The sequence below is a fragment of the Strigops habroptila genome, chromosome 3, assembly GCF_004027225.2.
Source record: "Strigops habroptila isolate Jane chromosome 3, bStrHab1.2.pri, whole genome shotgun sequence".
Classification (NCBI taxonomy): domain Eukaryota; kingdom Metazoa; phylum Chordata; class Aves; order Psittaciformes; family Psittacidae; genus Strigops; species Strigops habroptila.
In genome coordinates this window covers 55,848,799-55,870,158 of record NC_044279.2, presented here as the reverse complement: position 1 = coordinate 55,870,158, position 21,360 = coordinate 55,848,799, and the positions used below count along the sequence as shown (strand labels likewise).

Here is a 21,360-nt window from a genome sequence, read left to right as displayed (position 1 = left end):
CTTCCTCATGACTATGAATATGAGTCTCCACATCCTTGTGAAGCCTTCTGAGGGACACTGCAATATGGTAATATAAAAAGTACGACAAAGTGAGAAGAGATGTCTAGGGAGAATTACATGGACAGTTCACAAGGGGTCACGGTTTAAGCCCAGCTGCTAACTCGGAACCACGCAGCCGCTCGCTCACTCCTCCCATTTCCTCCTCCCTCCGCTCCTGGAGGGATGGGGAGGAGAGTCAGAAGAATGTAACTCCCACGGGTTGAGATAAGAGCAGTCCAGTAACTAAGGTATAATACAAAACCGCTACTGCTACCACCAATGATAATAATGATAAGGGAAATAACAAGGGGAGAGGATACAATTGGTCACCACCCGCCGACCGATACCCAGCCTGACCCGAGCAGTGATCTGGGCCTTCCGGGTAACTCCCCTCGGTTTATATACTGGGCATGACGTGCCATGGTATGGAATACCCCTTTGGCCAGTTTGGGTCAGGTGTCCTGTCTCTGCTTCCTCCCAGCTTCCCCTCCTGCCTGGCGGAGCGTGAGACTGAGAAAGTCCTTGGTCAGAGTAAACATTACTTAGCAACAACTAAAAACATTGGTGTGTTATCAGCGTTGTTCCCAGACTAAAGTCGAAACCACAGCACTGCAGCAGCTACTAAGAAGGAGAAAAATGACTGCTGTAGCTGAACCCAGGACACAAGTACACAATGTTCAAATGCAAATTGAAAGTTAGTGAAGCCAGTGCAGCCAGCACAACTAGTCTTGCCAAAACTAATAGTGAATATGGAGTAAAAACAGCGGGGTTTTGTTTCATCTGCAAAACCAGCCATCTTCACCAAAATTCTTCCTGAAACTATACCATTATATTGATACAACACCGAAATTTAATGAACAAAAGATAACAGTCAAATCAATCATTCAGGCATGCAAAACCTGAGAATCCTGACTGCATCCCAAAACAATAGAAGAGACTGACTAGAGAAAATAAGAAAATATTCTAAGATCTATGTTTGGGAAGCTTAGAGAATTGCAGAATCATAGAATGGTTTGGGTTGGAAGGGACCTTGAGATCATGTAGTTCCAATCCCCTGCCATGGGCAGGGACACCTTACTGTCAATCAGGTTGCTCAAAGCCCCGCCCAACCTGGCCTTGAACAATGCCAGGGATGGGGCAGCCACAGCTTCTCTGAGCAACCTGTTATGCCAGTAAGAACTTCCAAGTCTTCAAAAGTCTGTGAGATGGCACCATGAGTAGTTCTGAAAACCCCAGTTAAGAGATTAAAATCAGAGAATGGTGCATTTTCAACAGAGTTTTGCAACTGGCATTTGGGTGTACAGCTCTGCGGGAGTACCCTTGGGCGCAACTAGCAGCCTTCACACATTGACAGCCTGGTTTTCATGCACATCCAACCTCTCTTGGGAGGTCGTCTCCATCCACAGTGTGGCAAAGCAAGCTGGGTCCTGCTGCTAGAAAATGTGGTGCCACTCAGCTAATTAGCGGTAATCAAAATCTCAATGAAGGACCTTTGAGGTTTCAGGCTTTGGCTTTAAGAGAATAAAACTAACACACACCCACCAAAAAAAAAAAAAAACAAAACACAAAAAAACACCAAACAAAACCAACAAAAAAAAAAAAAACAAAAACAAAACAAAAAAAACCCACCAAACAAAAAAAAAAACCAAAAAAAAAAAAAAACAACCCACCAACACCAAACCCACAACCAAACAAACAGGAAAGAAAAAACCAGACGGGCAATTTGAAGCAGAGGTTCTCAAAGCTATCGTTTCTCAAAAGTGAATCGCGAGTATAGGGCTGCTCATCTGTAAGTTTTCACAGCACTAACAGTGATCTTCAAGTTTACGGGTTCCCTTTCTCCTGGAACCGAGATGACATCTTCTATTCCACACAGACTCCCAGCGGCCTCATTTTTATCAGCAAATCAACGTGCGGGAACCCTTTTCAGGTGGAATTCTGCTCCGGGGCGGCTATTTTCCAGCCGGCGGGAAAAGCTGTGGGCAGGGGACGGCCCCGCGGTGCAGGCCGTGCCCGCGGGGTAGCGGCGCCGGAGCCCAGCCCCGGGTTGCTGGTAGGGCTCGCTGGTGCCGCCGACTGTTTCCAGAGAGCATCCGCGGTGGGGCGGGTGCGGGAAAGAGGCTTTCATTTGCCCGGTGCTTCCTTGGTGTTGGACGTTTTGGGGTGTCTCCGTGTATAAAACTGCCTGGGAAAACCGTTTTATTCAGTCAAAGCGCTGACTTGACATTTGTCAGTGAATAGAGCTCTTATTTCATGGGTAGATGCTTAAATAAAACTTTCTTGACCAGGAAGAAAAATAGGCAATTAAAATTTGTTCTGATGAATCCTCCTGTGTTTGGAGTACAGACCTGGCTCCCATTCAGCGTTTCCAGGCGTTTCTGGATGACAGTGGGGACAGAGCCTTAGGTGACGTGGTCTAGTGTGAGGTGTCCGTGCCCATGGCAGGGGGGTTGGAACTAGATGATCTTAAGATCCTTTCCAACCCAAACCATTCTATGATTTTCAGGCTGCTACAAGGAAAGGTTCTTGGAAAAGCCACTGCGCACACCTTTGGTTAGTCCAGTGTATCTTAAAAGGAAAACGGTGCTGAATGCTCGTGTCCCAGACCTCTGTTTTTCTACATATGCTCATTGAAGAAGTGTTTACTGCGTCTAATAAGGGAATATTCAAGACAAGTCGCATTTGCTCAGTACTCAAAGGCATGGAGAGATTTGAACTTTATCTTTGTAGCCATTTAGCCATTACTAAATGATAGTTGCCGCCACTTACTTGCACAGCTTCTGCTTCCAGGAAGCAACTTTAGGGATGAAAGGAAACAGTAAGGTCTAAAATGTTGGTACTGACAGCATCCTTTGGTGAGATGCTTATTCATTTTGGGAAGTTACTAATGTAACTACTAAAGCTTTCTTGGGGTTTCTTTCCCAAATACTACCCTGGATGGGGTTATAAAATGATACAATCCTTTTCAGAATAAATAAGTAAGTTGCACTTCCTTGATGCGTTCTTTTTACATAATAACTTTTCCATATATAAAGGAATCTTGCTCTCTAGATTTTGAAGTGTTTTGCTCTAGATAGGTTATTGTTCTGAATTTTGAATGTGCTGACATTCTTCAGATGATGGTGGAGCATCTCTGTAGGATACTATCGGTGAAGGATGGGAGCATGGAGAAAATAAGAAAAGATTTTTTCTACTTGAAAAGACATCCCGGGAGCACTTGCAGTAGAGATCTGTTGTTTTCCTCAAAACAAAAAAAAAAATCCAAAAAAAAAAAAAAAAAAAAAAAGCTGATGAACTTCTGTCATAGGGTGACTGTTTTGTTTTGTTTTGTTCTTTTGTTTGATTCTCTCCAGTCAAATGATCTCCAACCATAGGCCTCTTGCTTCCAAATTAGCTTCCAGGATGTGAACCTGAGAGTTGGTAAGTGGCCTTATACGTCGTAGAGTCTGGCAGAATGCTTATTTGAGGGATTAGGGTCTGCAGCCTGCAATGTCCATAACCACAAACTAAGATATGTTTCAAAGCCAAACAAAAAATACATCCTCATAAAAACCAATCCCAATAATTAATGGAATGAATCTTGGGTATTTCTAAGTAGCCAAACATTGTAGCCAGATTCTCTTGCCAAGATGCAGTCCTTCTTGTGCTTTAGACATAAGACAGTATAGATGATACAGAAATAAGGTTTTATTTAAAATAAATACTTGCTGAGAAAACAATCTTTCATGTTATGTGGTCAGGTGGAGCAGCCAGGTGGCTAGCAGAGGGCCTCTCACCATCATTATGTGTTGCAGGAGTCTGTCTTCCACAAAGTTGGTTGAATCAAAAATGAATTCAAGAAATGCATTAATTTGCTTGAAATTAAGTTTTAGTGGGTATGATAAATTTTGTCTTGAATTAAGACACAAGTATTTCTCAGCTACATGAATAGCCGTATCTCCATTAGCTTCAATTTTTCAATTGTCTGAGCTTAAATGGAGCTGTTGTAGGTTTACACACTCAATAGTTTGTCAGCTTGGCTTCTGTTAGTGTGTTCCTTAACTGGGATATGACATACAGAGTCTTGATTTTAAAATACTTGGTAAGAATGAATAAAAAATGCTAACAGTAATACATCTGGGTTTAATTTTAGCCTTTTGGTAAGGTAGAAGCATAATTAGGCTTGTTTTACTCAGGGCTCAGAGATGGATTCATCAGAATGATCAACAGTTAGAAGTGAGCAGAAATCCAGGTAACTTGTGTTGCGAAGGTTATACAAAAGCGACTCTTAAGGAAACTCTGAAAACACAGTGGAAATAAATATATTCCTGAAAATTGGATACGAGAACAACATCATGCTTGAAAACTTGAACTAATCCCAGAAATAGTTTCTCCACTGAGTGCTCCATACTCGGTTAAGCTGTTTGTAAACTGAGAGGAAATAAGTTTGTGCTGAATGTAGCAGGAAGGCATGGGGATTCTCAGCAACGAGTCCTTTGTAGGCATTAGCTAGCAACGTTATCTACATGTTTATTAAGTGCTTTGCCTGAGGCTGTTTCATGTAAAACATTATGGTTTTAGCTAGATAGTTTCAGAGGATAGTGAAATAAGAGATGTTAAACATCCGTATTACCAGATTAACGGGAATTAGAAATCTGTAAAGGTGGTTCTGAAAGTCAAGTTCTGTATGACTAAATGTGTGAATTAAATGCATTTTCACTTCTTTGCAAATTAATTATGAAAGCCAGACTTTCTCAACAGTTTGTTGTACTAGCTTGCATGGTGAATACTGACATAGAACCAAATACACCTTGGAGAGTCATCTGTGGTCAGTAACACCTGAACAGTAGGCTGGATGAACCCTTGATCTGAACAAGCACAACTGTTCTTATGGTTGTGTCTCCTAAAGTGAGAACAAATGAGAATAAATGTTACTGCTTTTCCCAGAAAACCAGAAATTTGTTTCTTTGAAATACTGTGACTTGTCTCTTTGAAATAGTTGTGCTTACTTTCGATCAGACATGTCTAAGGTAAATGATTGGACAGTCCTCTGACTGTTCTTCGAAATTCATTTGAAATGATGTTTGGCAAGCCTAATGGACTGAGAATTGGTAATTGTCAAGTTTTGTTTTACATCTGCTGCTTACCAAGTTTTGAGCTGAGTATTTCCATGGTTTTAAGTGGCATAAAAATTGTGCATCATATCCTTTTCTGTTCCAGAGCTGTAAACATGTCGGGTATGTAAAGCTTGAGAGTAACACTAGTTGCTCTGTGGGTACTTCCACACTACTAAAACTGTTTCAGAAGCAGTTGCAAGTTTTCTCTGCCTGTGCTTCAAGCCACTTGGACCAAGCTCTTACCAAGGTAAAGCCTCAACAGAGGTAATGTGTGAATCTGTCAGAAATTACTTGTGTCATACCCGTGACTCTCTGCTAGCTGCCTTTAAAATGAAGGGTTTTCTGTTCTTTCGTCATCAGCTGAGCTGCAGTTAGGCAGCTGAAGGTTGAACTCTTCAGGGCTTTGTCAGCACCAGGCTGCTTGCAAGCTTCAGATTCAGCTCCCCAAGCCATCAGGAAGTGTCGTGTCACAGTTATAGAACTAAACTGATACAATTACCAGCCCAGTTGCTAATACTCGTAATCTGGAATTTTCTAAGCTGCCTCTTACCTCAGTGTCTGCAGGAGAGCACGTTCAGGGCCATTTTGTTCTGACACTGGCACATTCGTATCCGGCAGTCCTGGAGGGTTGCTTCAGTCAGGTTTCTCTGCTTATGTTCCCCATGGATTTGATCTGTTATGCCTGCTGAGGTCACATCACACCAAAATGAGGATGTACAGGGAGTGGAAGCGATGGGTCTGTCACATGACCTTAATGTCCGAATGGTGGTATGTCAACTCTTTGCTCCCAGGTCACAGAAACAGCTTCTACTTGTTCTCTAGTATGTATGTGTACAGAATGAAGAGCTTAAAAGTGAGGTGCATGCTTCTTTCTGGACTAATTACTGAGACGGGTTGAGTTTTTGTGGTGTGGAGGGTTTTGTCCCTGTTCTGAAGACACTGTGCCAAGAAAAGTGATCTGAAATAGTGCACGAACGCTGTATTCCTCTCTTCTAAACCCATACTTGGCTTTTCATGTGCCATACAATTGCTAAGAATCTCAAGTATCAGTTCTCAAGGTTTCATCTGTGTTTTTTAGAAGGTAAAAATAAAAAGCCAAACCGGCCTGAATACAGACCACACTCATCCTTTCCCTTTGAGAGACTGTATTTATGCATACATCACTTTTGAAAGTTAAGTCTTTTACTGGCAGCACTAAAAGACTCAACTCTGCAATTTGCTTCTCTAGTCAACAAGAGTGGGTGGTTTTGAGAAGTGATAGTCATGCTATTTTGGATGCTGATGGATCAGTTTAGAACACAAACTGTTGCTTCAAGTTGCAGAAAAATGAATCAGATGAGCTATTTATGACACTGATTACTGCAGTTATTTAAGCCTGTGTAACTCCTTATCCTGTGCTTGCAGTCAGATCCAGGGTAGGAAATCAAATCCCCTTCCTTTGGTGAGGGCAGCTTACACCTAGCACTGGGGGCTCTGCTGTCCTGCAGACACTGCTGCACTGCAACTTGTACAACAACCTCTCCATCGAAGAATCTAGGGATGCAACTGCTTTGCAGCTGCCTCAGGGTTTAAAATACAGTCAAAAGGGACAGAACGTGAAACTCGGCTGTTCCATTTATCTGTTAAATGAAAGAGTAACTTGTTCAAGGCCCTGTTATTATACCTGAGCACTGTGAAAGAACTGTACAAAGTGGCACGTTAAATGATGTTTGCCAATTCTACTGGGGGTGGCTCTTTTTATACTTAATTCATAATTATTTTTTTTAAATGCAAGTAAGACATATTTACTGAAAATAAACTTGACTCTTTCTTGTCCTGTGTAATGATGGTGATAGGACATCTCTGATGATGACATACACTCTCTTAATAAAATATTTAAAGCTAAAATAGACCATTGTTGTATAGTAGGTAAAAGATGTAGCTTTCACCATTCTTCAGACCATTCAATTCTTTACTGTATTTTTCTATTTCAACCAGCTGCTCCTAGCAAATGGTTAAATAACCACAAACCAACTCCAAACTTCTGTATTTGCAATACAGTGTCTCATGGCTCAAAGAGCTTTGAAATATCAGTAGAGGCTGCTCTTCCATTCATCTGATGCTAACTCATGACTTACACTCAGAGTAAATGATTTTATTTAATAGACTGTGGCAGTAACATTAGTATTTGACATACATCTGTCTACAGTATAAGTGGGCACACATACATTGCTGAAACATTCCCAGAGGAACCCATTATTATTGCTCACATCATTCCTCCCTATGCAGTAACCCCACATGTCCACAAGCACAGTATCAGTGGCACATCACAAAGTAGATGCATGTAAGCAGTACAGTGGACAAAAGGAAGCTAGTATATGAATGTAAGATCTAATTACGAACAACCATAAACCAAAGGAAGCTCTTCAGCATACACTGAGGTGAAAGATAAGCCAGATGAAGTGCTTCAGGCTCTCCCAAACAGTGTTCTGTAACCAACTTCATTAACTTGGCTCCTTGGATGAATTATGGCCATCAAAATGAACTGGACTTCACTGGGATAACTAGGTAATAACAGTCTTCACTGCAAACCAATAGACTTTTTTATTCCTTCCACTAGGAATAAAACATAGGCTGTTTTATTCCTTCCACTTTTGGGTGGGGTGAAATACCTCACAGGTGAAATTTTTCCAGGTTGCATCATGCCTATAGAGATGTATCGTGTGCTTTTGTTAAAGTAACTAGTATTTTCATAAGCAGAAGACTGAAGTCTTACTGGGCAGCACAAAAGTCACCTGAGATAATGGGCAGATTCCAGTAACTTCTTGTTTTAAGAACAGAAAATAATCCTATCTGAAGGCAAATGGATGCAGCTGCAGTACAGAAGAGGCAGACTGCAAAGGTCTTGACCAGTGGTAGTGTGCCTCTAAGCAGTGCACTGGAGATGTGGCTAAGCATGTTACTGCTCATCAGAAACGCAAGACGCTTACAGGCACTTCAGAACAACATCTGGCTCTCTCTTACTAACAGAACTGTATCAATGAACAACAGTTACTTCAACATTTTGGAAAACTGTTTCGTTTGAAAGGGAAACATTTCTCTAACAACCCCTACCGGCCACATTCAAATTCAGCTTTGTAACAGGCACCTGTAAACACAGTTCTTGCTGTTGTCACCTGGCCCCGAAATCATCCACAGCTTATTCTGAACTGCGTTTGTGCGTCTCTGTTCTTTCCTGATCATCAGTGTCTGGATACTCGGTAAGATCCAAAGTCAGGACTCGACTGAACATGATGTCATCGTGCTAGGAAGAGGAAAGATCATACAATTGAAAACACTTCTGTCATTTGAAATAAGCATTTCATAAATGACTACGAGATAGAATAATGAGCTTGAGTTACCAAAATGATCTTTTCATCGAGCCAGCACCTGCACTTATTTCTGAACACAAAGTAGTTCAAATCCAGCAACACAATTATGTACATGATTCACTGGAGTAACACTTAAAGTGTAAATCAGTACTTCAGCAAACCCCAGTGTGTATTATTTAACAAAAGTTGATAATAATTAATTGTTACCTCTGGACACACTCCAATCAATGCGTCTGCTTTGGAATAAAACTCTTCCTTTAGAGAAATAACTATCATTTGTAACTGCTCATGTGCCTGCTCTCTAATGAAACTTGATACCTTTGGGAAGAAGCCAAATATTTCAGTAAGTTAGTTCTGGCAGACTTAAATCATGCTGTAATTAGGGAATGATGAGGGAAGAACTGAACTGCATTAGCTCCAGAATTCAGTAACTCAGCTAGGAAGTAAGCAGGATAAAATGAGAAATAAAATAGTCTTAAGTCAGACACTGTGCATGTTCCTAAGACAACCCCTCACATTTGCTTTGTGAAAACGCTCAAGAAAATAATCATTCACTCCAATGAGTAAAGTTACAGAAAAAGGCCAGTGCCAATGCAAAAAATTTCAGTTCACAGAATGACAAAGAAAGGTGGAAATTCCTGAATTAGGAAAAAAAGCATGAACAGGTTGTTACTGGCTGTTCACTAAGATCCTCAATATGTGCTAGTTCACTGCAGACAGCAACATTTTTTTCAACTACCTGCAAAAGAAAGGGACAAATATGAAGTGATAAATTGGTGACTGAGTAAGGCAGTGTCCCACAATACAAATTAAATGCTGAATGAAGGAAAACCTGTACATTTTTAATGTGACTTTTCCCTGCACTGTTATATCAACGTGATACGGAAGTCATTTTCTTAATGGAAGCACTGCCTTTAGGGAGTTACATAATTCACATTCATTTTACAGTGCAATTACAAGTAAATTATTGGATATCTGCTTTAACATAAACTGAAAGAATGGACACAAAAAGACTTAGGAAGTTGTGAATGCTCCATCCCTGGAGCATTCAAGGGATGCTCAAGGCCAGGTTGGATGGGGCTTGGAACAACCTGGTCTAGTGAAAGGTGTCCCTGCCCATGGCAGGGGGGCTGGAACTAGATGATCTTCAAGGTCCTTTCCAACCCAAACCATTCTGTGATTCTATGATTCATAAAACCTGGATACCAGTAAGTACTAGCAACATATATACCATGCATCCTTTTTGCTCACTTGCAATATTAATTCCTTTGTCTGAAGGTTTTGGTACTTTCCACTAACAACTGCATCTCAGAGATAAGGAAGGAGATATGAAAGGCCACGGGCACAGGGAAACATTAAGTTAATTATACCTGCAGATCACAGCAATTTTGCTTTTGCTCATTCTGCAATTTAAAACACTTTTCACACATGCTCAAATAATAATCTGGCTCTCCCTATAAGAATCCCTAGATAAACATTGAAGCCAATTCAAGGAATTTTCTAGGAAACAGCTGTTCTGTCACTGTCTTCCTGCACTACATGGGCAGCTGCTCTCCAAGCACATTACACATCACCACCTGTATCTCAGGTTGCTGATGGGAAAAGAGCAGCCCTTTTTGTCATCCTGCCCCAACCCCCCCGCACTGCACCCGGCCAGGGCACAGCAGGCAGGCTCTGCAGAGGACTGCAGAGGGCAGTAATCCGAATGGGGTGTTCTGGGCAGGGGTTGAGCAGGCAGTGTGCCCCCGCCTCACGGGAGATGAGCGGCTCTAACCAGGATGATTACAGAACAGGCAGAAGCACAATTCAACTTGAAAGCAGAAGGAGATTAGCTGGGCCTCAAGGACTCAGTGAAAGGCCAAATATAGACAGTACTAAAGCAATTTCAGGGTTAACCCTGATGTGTAATATAATCCAAGTTTAACTGCTCTTTGACCACGAAGTGGTATTTATAGATGTTACTTTTATGAATATACATTAGACCAGAACTTAAAATACTTAAAACTTTCTGCATTGATGTTATTTTCTTGCATATACATCTTAAAAACATACAGTTTGGCAATCTACTATTTCTATTCTATTGTAAGGTTTTGTTGCAGTGAATAGTTGTTGGCAAAAAGGGGAAGAGAAATTAAGAGGAAGACAGAAAGGCATTTTAATCAAGTAAAAATTCATGTGGCCAAACCCATGGGAGTGATAGCCCTCAATTGTTTTTAATGTGTAGTTGGCTAATTAGATAAAATCAATAGTCCAGTGATAGAATGACTCGATTCCAACAGGCAGATACACTCTTCAATACTTCTTAGAGGTTAAGGGAACTCAAAGGCCTTAAAAATTCCAACTGAACCAACCCCACCAGCACTTCACCAGTGACCCTCCTGTCAGATTGTACCACACATGGCACAATGTGGCATTGCTTTCGGGCTCCTGAACAGTTTTTCTCAACTGCACAGTTTGGCAACTAAGTACACACTTAGATTTATGAATTTAAACCTAGCCCTAGTCTAAACCCAATATATTTTAAAACAGATTAAGACAGTGTAACCAATCTCTTTATCCCAACAACCTATAATGAAAAGTAGCCATCCTTACACAAAATATAGCACTATATTGTTGATTGATAGAAAGATAAGGTGAAAGGGACCAACTTACTTTATCGATGTTTGTGTTATCCAGGGCAGCATCGATCTCATCTAAAATAAAGAAAGGTGCTGGCCGAAAACTGCAGAAAACAAGACGGTGTTCTGCATTAAGATGCAAAAATGTTAATAAACATTCTAAGCACTTTACAGATTTCCCTTACTTTATCATAATATTTTGATAAGAAGTAATGACAAAAATAAGGACTTTAATAATGTCTGACTACGCTATGAGCAGGGGGTTTTTTCAATAGGTTTGTAAGTGTAACACTCTCTATCTTCCTGCCACTCACTCAGCCACATACCTGGGTAACACCACAGTATTACTTTTACCTGTGTATAGAAAACACAAGAGCCAGGGCTGCCACAGATTTTTCACCTCCTGACAAACTGTCCATTGGCATAAAGCGTTTTCCTGGAGCCACACAGTTAAAGCTGATGCCTTCCAGGTAAGGCTCCTCGGGATTTTCAGGACTAAGGAATGCCTGGAAATGCAGATATTTCATTATTAATAGTGACAGCTATACAATTATTAAGATGAGTATTTTTTAGGTTTAAACACTGACTGAGGTGGTGTTGGAACTACCAGTACTACAGTTAGCTGTAGGAAACCCCTGTTCATCTAGACTGAAGAGCACCACTATAAAATTCCCCAGTGAATATGCCTTTCTCAATGAACCATGAGCCAGGAGGCTAATTAACAAAACCATCTTGGGAGCAGCTCCACGTATCTGTTATATACAAACTCTCAACCACTAAATAAACTTGATTTTATCACCTTTTAGACAATTGCTTTAATTTTTGAATTACTAAAACTTTAGACTTCCAAAGCAGTTTTCTTTTTTGTTCAGAAGTAAATATACTTCCAAAATTACACATTTTTGTAAAAGTTAGTTTTACAAAATCTTCCTTAGGGGTGGAGATGGATTTTAATATAGGTAGGCTTTCTCTGTTCTTTGTATCCTTGTTCCCAGGTTCAAAAATTAAAAGCATGATTTTAAAGGAATGGCCATTTTACCAAACCATTCAAAAGGATGATGGATAAGCTAGTTGCTACGTGGTTTATGTTTCCCATTAAAGAGAAGAAACAAGAAAATAATTCAGTCTCTTCCCCTCTGCAGAAGTGGATACAGATAAAATTCCATAAGTGACACTCATTTCAAATGGCTCTTCTCAGATCACGGATACAGTGGAAGAAAAACAAAACAAAACACTACACATACTTCAATTTGAAATAATTTCTGTGGTAAATAGTGCTGGAAGCAAGATACAGTGCTTGCAGTATCTTTGTTTTGTTGAAGGTACACTTATTTTCCTCTCTTTCTGTGCTGAGAGAATGCCTGCCATTGTAATAACACCATTCTTCAGGCTGTAAACATGTCAAATATATTGCAATGCAGCTCCCAGTTCTGTGCCACTGCATGTATCTGTGCAAGAGGAAGCTTTCAGATGTATGGACACTGCTAGCAAAAATCATCTTATAGCTTTCTAGGGTACATATATTTCTTGCTCATCAAGATATGAAAGGAAAGACACTTCTCTCTCCACAGAAGAGGAATGGAAAAGAACTGGTGTCAAACCCAGGAGTCAATCTGTCTATGTGCAATTTCTGTAGTTTCTTTTGAATTACTCCTAACACACAATGTGCTGATGAAATAAATTTTACTGAGCAATATATTCAGTGCATGAATGCTCTGAATCCAGAATCTCTGGAAGTTAAATTAACTCAATCAATCAAAGCTTCTCTTTTGTGCACTGGATAGTAAATCATTGTTAATAAATGTTATTAATATATTAAGAAATATTAAGGACAATTGCATGTTAAAAATGGTTAAGGTTGCTTAAAAAGCATCTGTTCAAGCGGCAACCTAGGCCACCTCCTCTGATGGCAAAAATCAGAGCTAACCCTTTCCTTAGCTAACCAGAGCACCCAGAGCAATCACTTCTCTCCCAATGCAATCAGACCAGCTTTCTTCAGCTGCTATGTTTGTATCTAGTAGGCAGTTTTAGCTTCCCAGCTAATCACAGGATAATCTTGTGACCAGGTTGCCACTATGGCTCAAATCAAGGCACAGCATCCCAGACCTCAGAAAGAAAGCACCCAACTAACTATTTTTGGCAATGCATCTGGAAAATACTGGTTGTTTCAGAGTGATGCAAAGTCAAGACCTGACTGATGTTCAGTCTAGGGGAGAAGGTATGTGCCCAGTAATCGGGAATGAAAAAATGCTTTATTACCCTGTCCAACCTACATGCAGAAAGGATATATTTAAAGATACTTAAGATGTTCACTTAATATCTGGCTCTGAGGGGAGAACACAAAATCTGGTTTAAGACAGACAAGAATTCAAGTCTGAGCTTTTAAACATCCAACCATCTACATGATTTCACGTAACCAAAGCATTTGGGAATTTTCTCTTTATTTCCAGCATTCATAGTGGAACACTTGCAAAGATTAATAAAATTGGGACACAGTTTTTCTACAGGTTTCTTAAAAGTTGTGAATGTTTTAGGTCTATCTTTTTTAACTATTTAAGTAGGGTATAAGGAGCTTCAAAACCTCATACAGAACTGAACTCAGACTAGCACTGTAGTGATTCATGATTTTTAGATTTATCTACACTAATGATTAAGTGTTTTAATTACCTATTGTTGGTATCACTAGATCTGTAAACCAGTGTTATTTTAAATGGTAGTACTCAAATATATTTCACATTTGTGTCATGCTAACTTACAAGTCTGCTACATACAAAGTGTACAACTAACATAAACTGTTCCCGATTTTGTAACACTTTAGATCACGTTTCTCTGCCTAATGTCAAGCATGCTTTGGCATATTATCTATTCCTCCTCTGACCCTAAAATTCATAGGTCTGTATTATTTGTGTAATTTCCTTCTTCAGGACTGAAACTGTCTCTGGAAACCAAAAGTGCTGCTAATTCTCTTATTCTAGATAACAAAACATCGAGTAGGCTTTTAAGCCAAGCATATGGCCCACCTGAGCACTACTGTTTCTGCAAAGTTTCTTGTAGATCTGGTCGATAGCTATGGAGGCATGCTCGAAGCACCGGCTGAACAGCTCGTATCTCTTCTTTTTCACTTGTTCAAATTCTTGCTTGCATGTTCTGGCTTTCTTTCTGCTGGTCTCAAAAGCTATGAAAAACATTACTGAAATTACTCCACAATAAGCCTCTAAGCAAATACACAGAATGAATGTATGTGGTGTACCATAATGAGCATCAAGGAAAATACTTCTTGCAGAAAAAGATTTTAATGCAGATAGAAGGAGTATATCAACGTTCTGAGTTTCCTTACAGATTTCAAATGGAGGCCCCAAAAACTGAATAGTTGGGATGTATTCAATCTGCTTTACGACACATTTGTCTGGAGCAATGAACAAAATTCTTCTCCCAATTCCTTCTGTAAGCTGGGCAGCCTTAAGCAGAACCAGCATTTGCCTGTTGCAGCTTTAGAACTCCTTGATTTTCTTAATATGCAATATCTGCAGTGCTCTTTGAGGAAAAGAGTAACTGCAGCAAGGCTCATACCTGAGTTCTGGACAACATATATGTGTTCCTTCAGTGATTTAAGAAAAAATTAAATAATTTTGTTATTAATGTAATATTTAGAAAATACATTAAAATATTTTATGATGTCATTTAGCCAACAAAATATCTTTCCAATCATTCAAACCATATTTCAATAAACTACTGCAGAGTTAAAAGTATGTTAATAAATTGTTTACATATAATGACAACTGAGGATGAACACTTGAGCACAAAAAATATCTCAATATCTGAAAGAAGCAAAGGCAGCAGAACCAACCCTGGAAAGAGGAACTTCAACAATTAGGGTGAAAACTCTCACAGGTTAGTAAGAAAGACCCAGCATTACCATCTGTTGATTCTTGGAACTTGCCCCGAGCTATCTGTAGTTTCTCTACTGCTCTCAGGTTTGGAGCAGCTGTCTTCCTTAAAGTACTCTCTTTAGATTTTATTTCCTCCTGCATCCGGTTCAGATGATCCTGTATATCTTTATCAGAGTCTAGGTCCTAATGGAAAAAAGTAAAAATACTAAAGTAGTAAAATCTGCTTTTAGGCCAAGAAATTTCAACATATACAGCAAGCACCCATGGTTTCTGGAGGAATTCCCCCTCCCATCTAATAGCTTTAACTAAAAACACAATAAACACAAAACTCCACTCCGAGCCTTCATTCTCAGAATAAATGTACAAGGTCCTATGCATTGTTCCACAAAGACCTTTAGAAACAGACAAAAAGTCCCTTCAGCCTAGAAGTATGAGTTAAAATACAACGCAGGAGGAGGATTAGCTGGCTTCACTACTTGATTTATGAAGAAAGCCGCTGAAGGTAAGTTCTTGATGAATTCATTGAGACAAGCTCCAGTGGTGACAAATTCTTCCCTTGCTCTGTACCCAGCCTCTGACATAAATATCGTGTTGGAACTTAAATGCAGAAGGTAAAGGAGAAAGGAAAAATCAGAGTTATATTTACTGTTTATCCATTCTATTTTTTATGGTTTAGGTAAGCTTTAAATTAAATTTAGATATACGGGAAATTGATCTATCCAGAAATCCCATACAATTAAGTACTATGTATGATTGCAACAGCAAAACATGCACACACACACACACTTAAGCTTAACAGTGGTTTTAGTAAAGTTGATTTAAAAACTAGGGTGAAAAATAAATAATTTCAACAAATAAAGTATTTTAAATAAAAAACTCAATCTCTAATAATTTCAAACAAAGAGATTACCTTCAGGTCTTCTGCTAGGCTGCTGTAGTCGATCTGAATTGCCTCTTCCCTTTCATAGATACTGGATGTAGTCTGAGTGTCTTCTGTTTCAGGTCGTAGCTATAAATAGAAAGGACATTCCAGTTGAGAAATATGACAGCTAACTTTAAACTATTAAAGCAATACATTAAAAGAATATACAATGAGGAGACAGCAGTAACATAGTATGAGGTAAACTTATTCCATAGCTCCTCCCCTAGCCAAAGTGGAGTTAACAGTTAGTTGAGTCTAATTAAAAACCACACCTTTTAAATGAAGATGAAAACATCTGCTCATTTCAGTCTGAAGCTTAGAGGAAAGCAGCAGTGTTAGCGGAGAGAATGAACACATAACCACTCTAAGGAGGTTATATGTGGTGCTTTATTTCGAGGCCCCGGGAACCAGGGGTACGCACCCAAATCTGGTTCCAAAGACCGTCACAATTCGCCCGCAATTTATCCTGTAAAGTATTACATATGCATCGCCTCTCCCAACATGCTGATACATATTCATGACTCATCCCCGCTTCGTATTATAATGAGTATAAAAGTCATTTCCATCTGTTCTGCGCTTGCGTAGTGCCTCCTGGTGGTCGTGGGCAGGGGTCTCAGGATGAAGTAAGTAGTCTTCCTCAGATGAAGTAAGACGTCTTCCTCGCTATGTCCTTTTTACCTTTTAGGGTCATGGATAAATCCCAACGATTGTATTTGCGCAAGTATTCTTCTCTCTCTCCTTGACTGGTTCTTAGTATACAACTCTGTTTCTTAACACAATCAAAAGTTCTACTTGAATAATCTTTAAAGTACTGTTCCTTCCAAACCACTACCTTATAGGGATATCGCTTGAATAGTCTCATAAATCTATGTCCATATCCTAGGTACTAGGTCTCCCTGACCTAAAACACAAATCAACCAAATCAGTAAGGCTGGCTGCTATATATGTATGTATGTATTAAAACTTGATTAAACTTCTGTTAATCAAACGTTACGATTTCTAACAGCAGTAATTTATTTGTAATAGATTTAGAACAATGTGCATACTGTAAATCTGCTGATTGGAAAGGTTTATGTTTCCATGGTAATTCAAGCCCCTTTCAAGGAAAGGCTCTGAAGTGTGTAAATCAAGGCATTTCTTAGTTGGCCTCAGAAGCAATGAGTAGCGTCACTTCTGTACAGCATAAGCAGACTATCTTCTGGACACTGTACACTTGGATTCCAAGCAGCTACTTTCCCTTGAATGGAACACATGCTGCCTGTCGTTATCAGCCCCTTTCCCACCAAGATTCTTTCTCAGAACCAAATCTTAGCAGTCTTCTCAGGGATATTCATCAGGAATCTAAGTTGTTATTCCTACTGCCCACCTCCTCAGTTTCATCTCTTATTAATTAACAGAAAGAGCTGAGCTGCCTATGTACTCTGACGATTAGCAGTCCTTTCCCTCCAGAGACTGCCCATCGCTCTGCCTTTGTCTTCTGTCCCACTCATTCACACCTATCCTCCAGCAAAGATACTTTTCTAAGGAGTGGTACCAGCAAGACTCCTTCCAAATTCACAGACTAGTTACAAGTCCTTCAAAACCCACAGCTATTTTCTTTTGCAACAGTGAAGAAAGTTTAACTTCCCCTCACAGAAGACACACTGGAAAAGGAGGGAAGACAGAAAAATAACCAGGGTCAATCCCCTGCCAGCAGGAGTATTTCTATTTTAGCCTATCCCTGATTGCTGTGAATATTTACATCTACTGAAGACAAATGGATGATTTTAGACAGCATTTATATTATGGATGATTAACCAAATATTATGTCAATTCATGCACATGCCATATTTATTTACATTTCTGAATCGACTCCTGTGTGTCCCTTTACATATGTTTATCTCAAATACTCCTTCATACCAATTTTCTTTTACCACAGGAATTTTACATATTTCACAGGAATTTCAAGCACAAGTAAAAATACTTGTAAACAATATTTCTGTCTACAAAAATAAACAAGAATCCTTCTCTTGAATGGATAAGGCCTAATCACATGAAAACAATACATTTATCTTAACATTACTGTCCACGATAAACAGTCCTGTTAGGAAAAATAAATATCTTTAAATTCAAGACCGAATAATTGCTCCTCCATGATATCTATCTTCTGTAAACATTTTATGTACCTCGACTTCACTGATGTCATCCAATAATCCAGACAGGAACTTTATTTTCAAGTCCTGCAATTTGCATTCAAGAAGCATATTATGCCGTCTCAATCTTTTCTCTTCCAGAGAGGTTTCTATAGCTGTAGCTTCTTTTTGTAATTTTGTAGCTTCTCTGCATAAAAAGACACAAAACAAAAAGCACAGGCCAGTAACATCCACAGCCATACAGCATGAAAAACAGTTACCAAGTTTCCTCTACAATCCCATCAAACATAAAGGAAAACGGTACTTAACTTCTTCCAACCCCTTCATTCTCCGAAATCACTCAAGAGACACCTGGGAACCACACGCTGTGCTAGTGGGCAGAGTAACACTCTGCTGTTATGTGTTAGCTCTAACTATTGCAAAGTAAATACTAGTAGCACAGACATAGTTTCAGTACATTGCCAAGTTCCCACTACAGCATGTTCAAATATCCACCTTTCCTAATTGCAAATGAACTCTCTTTTGTTCAGCTCTGCTGAACATGTATGGAAATTTGACCCCTTGAAAATTTAATCAAGTATCTTTTATCATTACTCTACTTGAAATACGCCTTGACTCTTTGCAATGAATTCCTCTGATAGCATCAAGTTGCTAAATAAGGCAGAGACATAACAGCCTTATTTTGTGAAAATTACACACTATAAGATTAATTACTAGGTATATAATCTGCAATTTACGTAAAATTCCAGAAGTTTCCCTAGCCATACTGTGCCAACATGTCTGTTTTTAAACACAGGCTCCTGATTAAGAGACATTAAACGCATCAATAATAAAGCAGTCGATTTTAAAAGAACCAGTATGGACAAAATAGTGACCTGAAGTTAGTATTAGTTTAAGGTATCCAGCAGTTGAAAGGCCTGGAGAAAATGAGAATGCTGAAATCAGACCAAAAAAACCAATTTCTCAATAACGGAACCAACCATACTACTCAAAGAAAAATATGAAACTATCAGCAAACTTAATATGCCCCCCCCAAGTTGTAGCTAACACCTACTTATCAGAAGTCATTACATATTTATCAGAAGTCACGAGACCTAACACGAGGTAGATAAGATAATGTTCTTCCATATAGTTTAAGGGATGGTTCTCATTAAATAAACTCATTCACACCACTTTTGGGAACCAAATGCCGAATCAGAAACACTTTTTAACTAATACATACTGTAAATGCAAATTACCACATCTCTAATGAATCTTTCACAAGAAAACAGAACAAGAGAAATTAAAACATCCGATCGCTACAACTCTTCTAAATATTACCACATTAATCATTTTCCCAGGAGTACAATTAGCAATTACCTATTAAGAGTTAATACCGTCTTTCTGAACTCTTCAACTTCATTTTGGGCTTTTATAACCTCAGATTTATGAGCACTTAATCTATCCTTCAGTTGTTGCCGCTGCTCCATAATTTCATTCACTTTTTTTAGAAGCTTTTCCTCGTCCTGCATAGAAATATTTACAATTTTAACCTTTCACCAAAAATCTTGATATGGAGCTTTTATTATACAGAAAGAAAGAGTTAAAGTTCAAACCTGTTAAAATACATTCAAATGTGTTACAGCACAAAATCTGAAAGGTCTGGGAAAACAGCCCGTCTTACACACAGGAAGATCCAGATGTTTTGTATACATAGGCACAGCCAGCTCCGGATTTGTGACTGTACTAGAGTAAACTATATGGCCATCAAACAAGGCAAGGATCCTAGGATGCCCAAAATCTGTAGGCTACTCCTTTTTCCTTAGTCCCTTATTCCTGCAAGAAGGATCCTTCCCACCTGCTGTACATCTACAACGTACATCAACACCACCAAAGGTAACCTGAAGTCTGAAATCCTTTAAAAAGTATTGTTCATTAAAGAGAAATCCTGAGGTAACCTGAAGAGAACAAAGAATCCGTGGAGGTACTCTAGAAGAGTATTCCTCTATGTAACCTACACCACTGCTAAATTGCTGGAAATTAGGTGCTAGAATATAGTAAACCTAATGCCACATGCATGAAGACATGGTCCAAGAGACTATGAGAGAGACTAGCTAAGAGACTAGTACCATGGCAATCTATTCAAGACTTAACTGCTGTTGCAGTATGCAAACAAAGTACCTTCAAAATTTAATACCAACAATCCTTCTCCAGGACAAAACCATCTGAATTTGTTCAAAGTCATATTTCAGAAGAATTATGCACACAGGAATGAAGTCAGACATGTTTTTGTGCATAAGTAAGGGTCTGTTGTTTTTCCTCAGTATCAGAAACACATGCCTCCTAATGTTAAAATATAGAGAGTTCAAATGATGCATGTAGAGTTTTTTGCCCACTTTGGGGGAGTTTTACATTTCACTTTTGTTCTTTATTCAAAGCACTGTTACACATCTTTTCTCCTTCACTTTCCAGTGCACCACAAGCAACATCAATGTAACAAAAAATTACTTACAAGTAAAGAACGCTATGAAGGAGGAATCCACCTCCAACTAAAAAGCTAAATTAGTTTTCATAGAGTTATTTTAAGTCTGTTAGTGGCTGTGAAGCACCTTAGAAGATGCAAAGCACCAGAGCTGTTTACTATTACTCATAGAATCTGCTAAAGAATCTCAGCCACTGCTGCTAGTTTGATCTTTAGTCATATGCTGTGTTTTCATATAAACTAAGCACAGTATAACACCGTGCATACTAGTAAACTTATCATTAATAATTTGTAAGTAAAGTACCCTAATATGACAGGTTATCCAAGGTTAAAATGACAATATGCAACTGCATTTTTTCTAAATTTACAAAGTCAGCAGTGAATTAAACCCTGGAAAAATTACTCAATAACATTAACTATGTTTATTCAAAATTATTAATTCAATGCACTCCTTCCTCAGTCCCAGGTAGAGAGATGTATGTAACAGTTACCTTCTGTAGCCCCGTAATCTCAGCTTCATCTTTACGAACGGTCTCCCTCAACTTGCTGACGGCATTTGTTAACTTCTGTAGATGATCACGATTATATTCCAGCTGAATATTTAGTCGTGTCTTCTGATTTTCAAACTCCAGTCTAGTCAAAGTACAGTATTTCAAAACAACGCTCTCCAAACAGGCTAGCAACTGAGCTGATTTTAAGTTATTATAAGATAGATTCTCATTTTGACTATTTAGATAGCATTTTTGTATCTTCTATGTGAACACAAAAATTCGCATACATTTGGATCATTGATTCCACTACACCACATCCTGTGGATATACTGGATGTTACAAAAATACAGTGATAATAGTT

At 39.0% G+C, this 21,360-nt stretch overlaps 1 protein-coding gene across 2 annotated transcripts in view; it reads right to left on the bottom strand.

The window, feature by feature from the left end:
* Nucleotides 1-8,129: 8,129 nt before the first annotated feature.
* The window catches only part of SMC1B (structural maintenance of chromosomes 1B), a 34,813-nt gene continuing 21,582 nt past the window's right edge, over nucleotides 8,130-21,360 (bottom strand). Inside the window, exons 16-25 of one of the 2 annotated variants that reach the window (XM_030479104.1) lie at nucleotides 21,000-21,141; nucleotides 19,407-19,552; nucleotides 18,081-18,234; nucleotides 15,904-16,002; nucleotides 15,020-15,176; nucleotides 14,124-14,278; nucleotides 11,458-11,609; nucleotides 11,138-11,207; nucleotides 8,693-8,803; nucleotides 8,130-8,418 (exon numbers count right to left, since the gene is read on the bottom strand). In XM_030479104.1, coding sequence (XP_030334964.1) covers nucleotides 8,314-8,418; nucleotides 8,693-8,803; nucleotides 11,138-11,207; nucleotides 11,458-11,609; nucleotides 14,124-14,278; nucleotides 15,020-15,176; nucleotides 15,904-16,002; nucleotides 18,081-18,234; nucleotides 19,407-19,552; nucleotides 21,000-21,141 — 1,291 coding nt within the window. In that variant the 3' untranslated portion in view covers nucleotides 8,130-8,313. The remainder of the gene's footprint in view (nucleotides 8,419-8,692; nucleotides 8,804-11,137; nucleotides 11,208-11,457; nucleotides 11,610-14,123; nucleotides 14,279-15,019; nucleotides 15,177-15,903; nucleotides 16,003-18,080; nucleotides 18,235-19,406; nucleotides 19,553-20,999; nucleotides 21,142-21,360) is intronic. The other variant, XM_030479105.1, reaches the window with a different exon arrangement.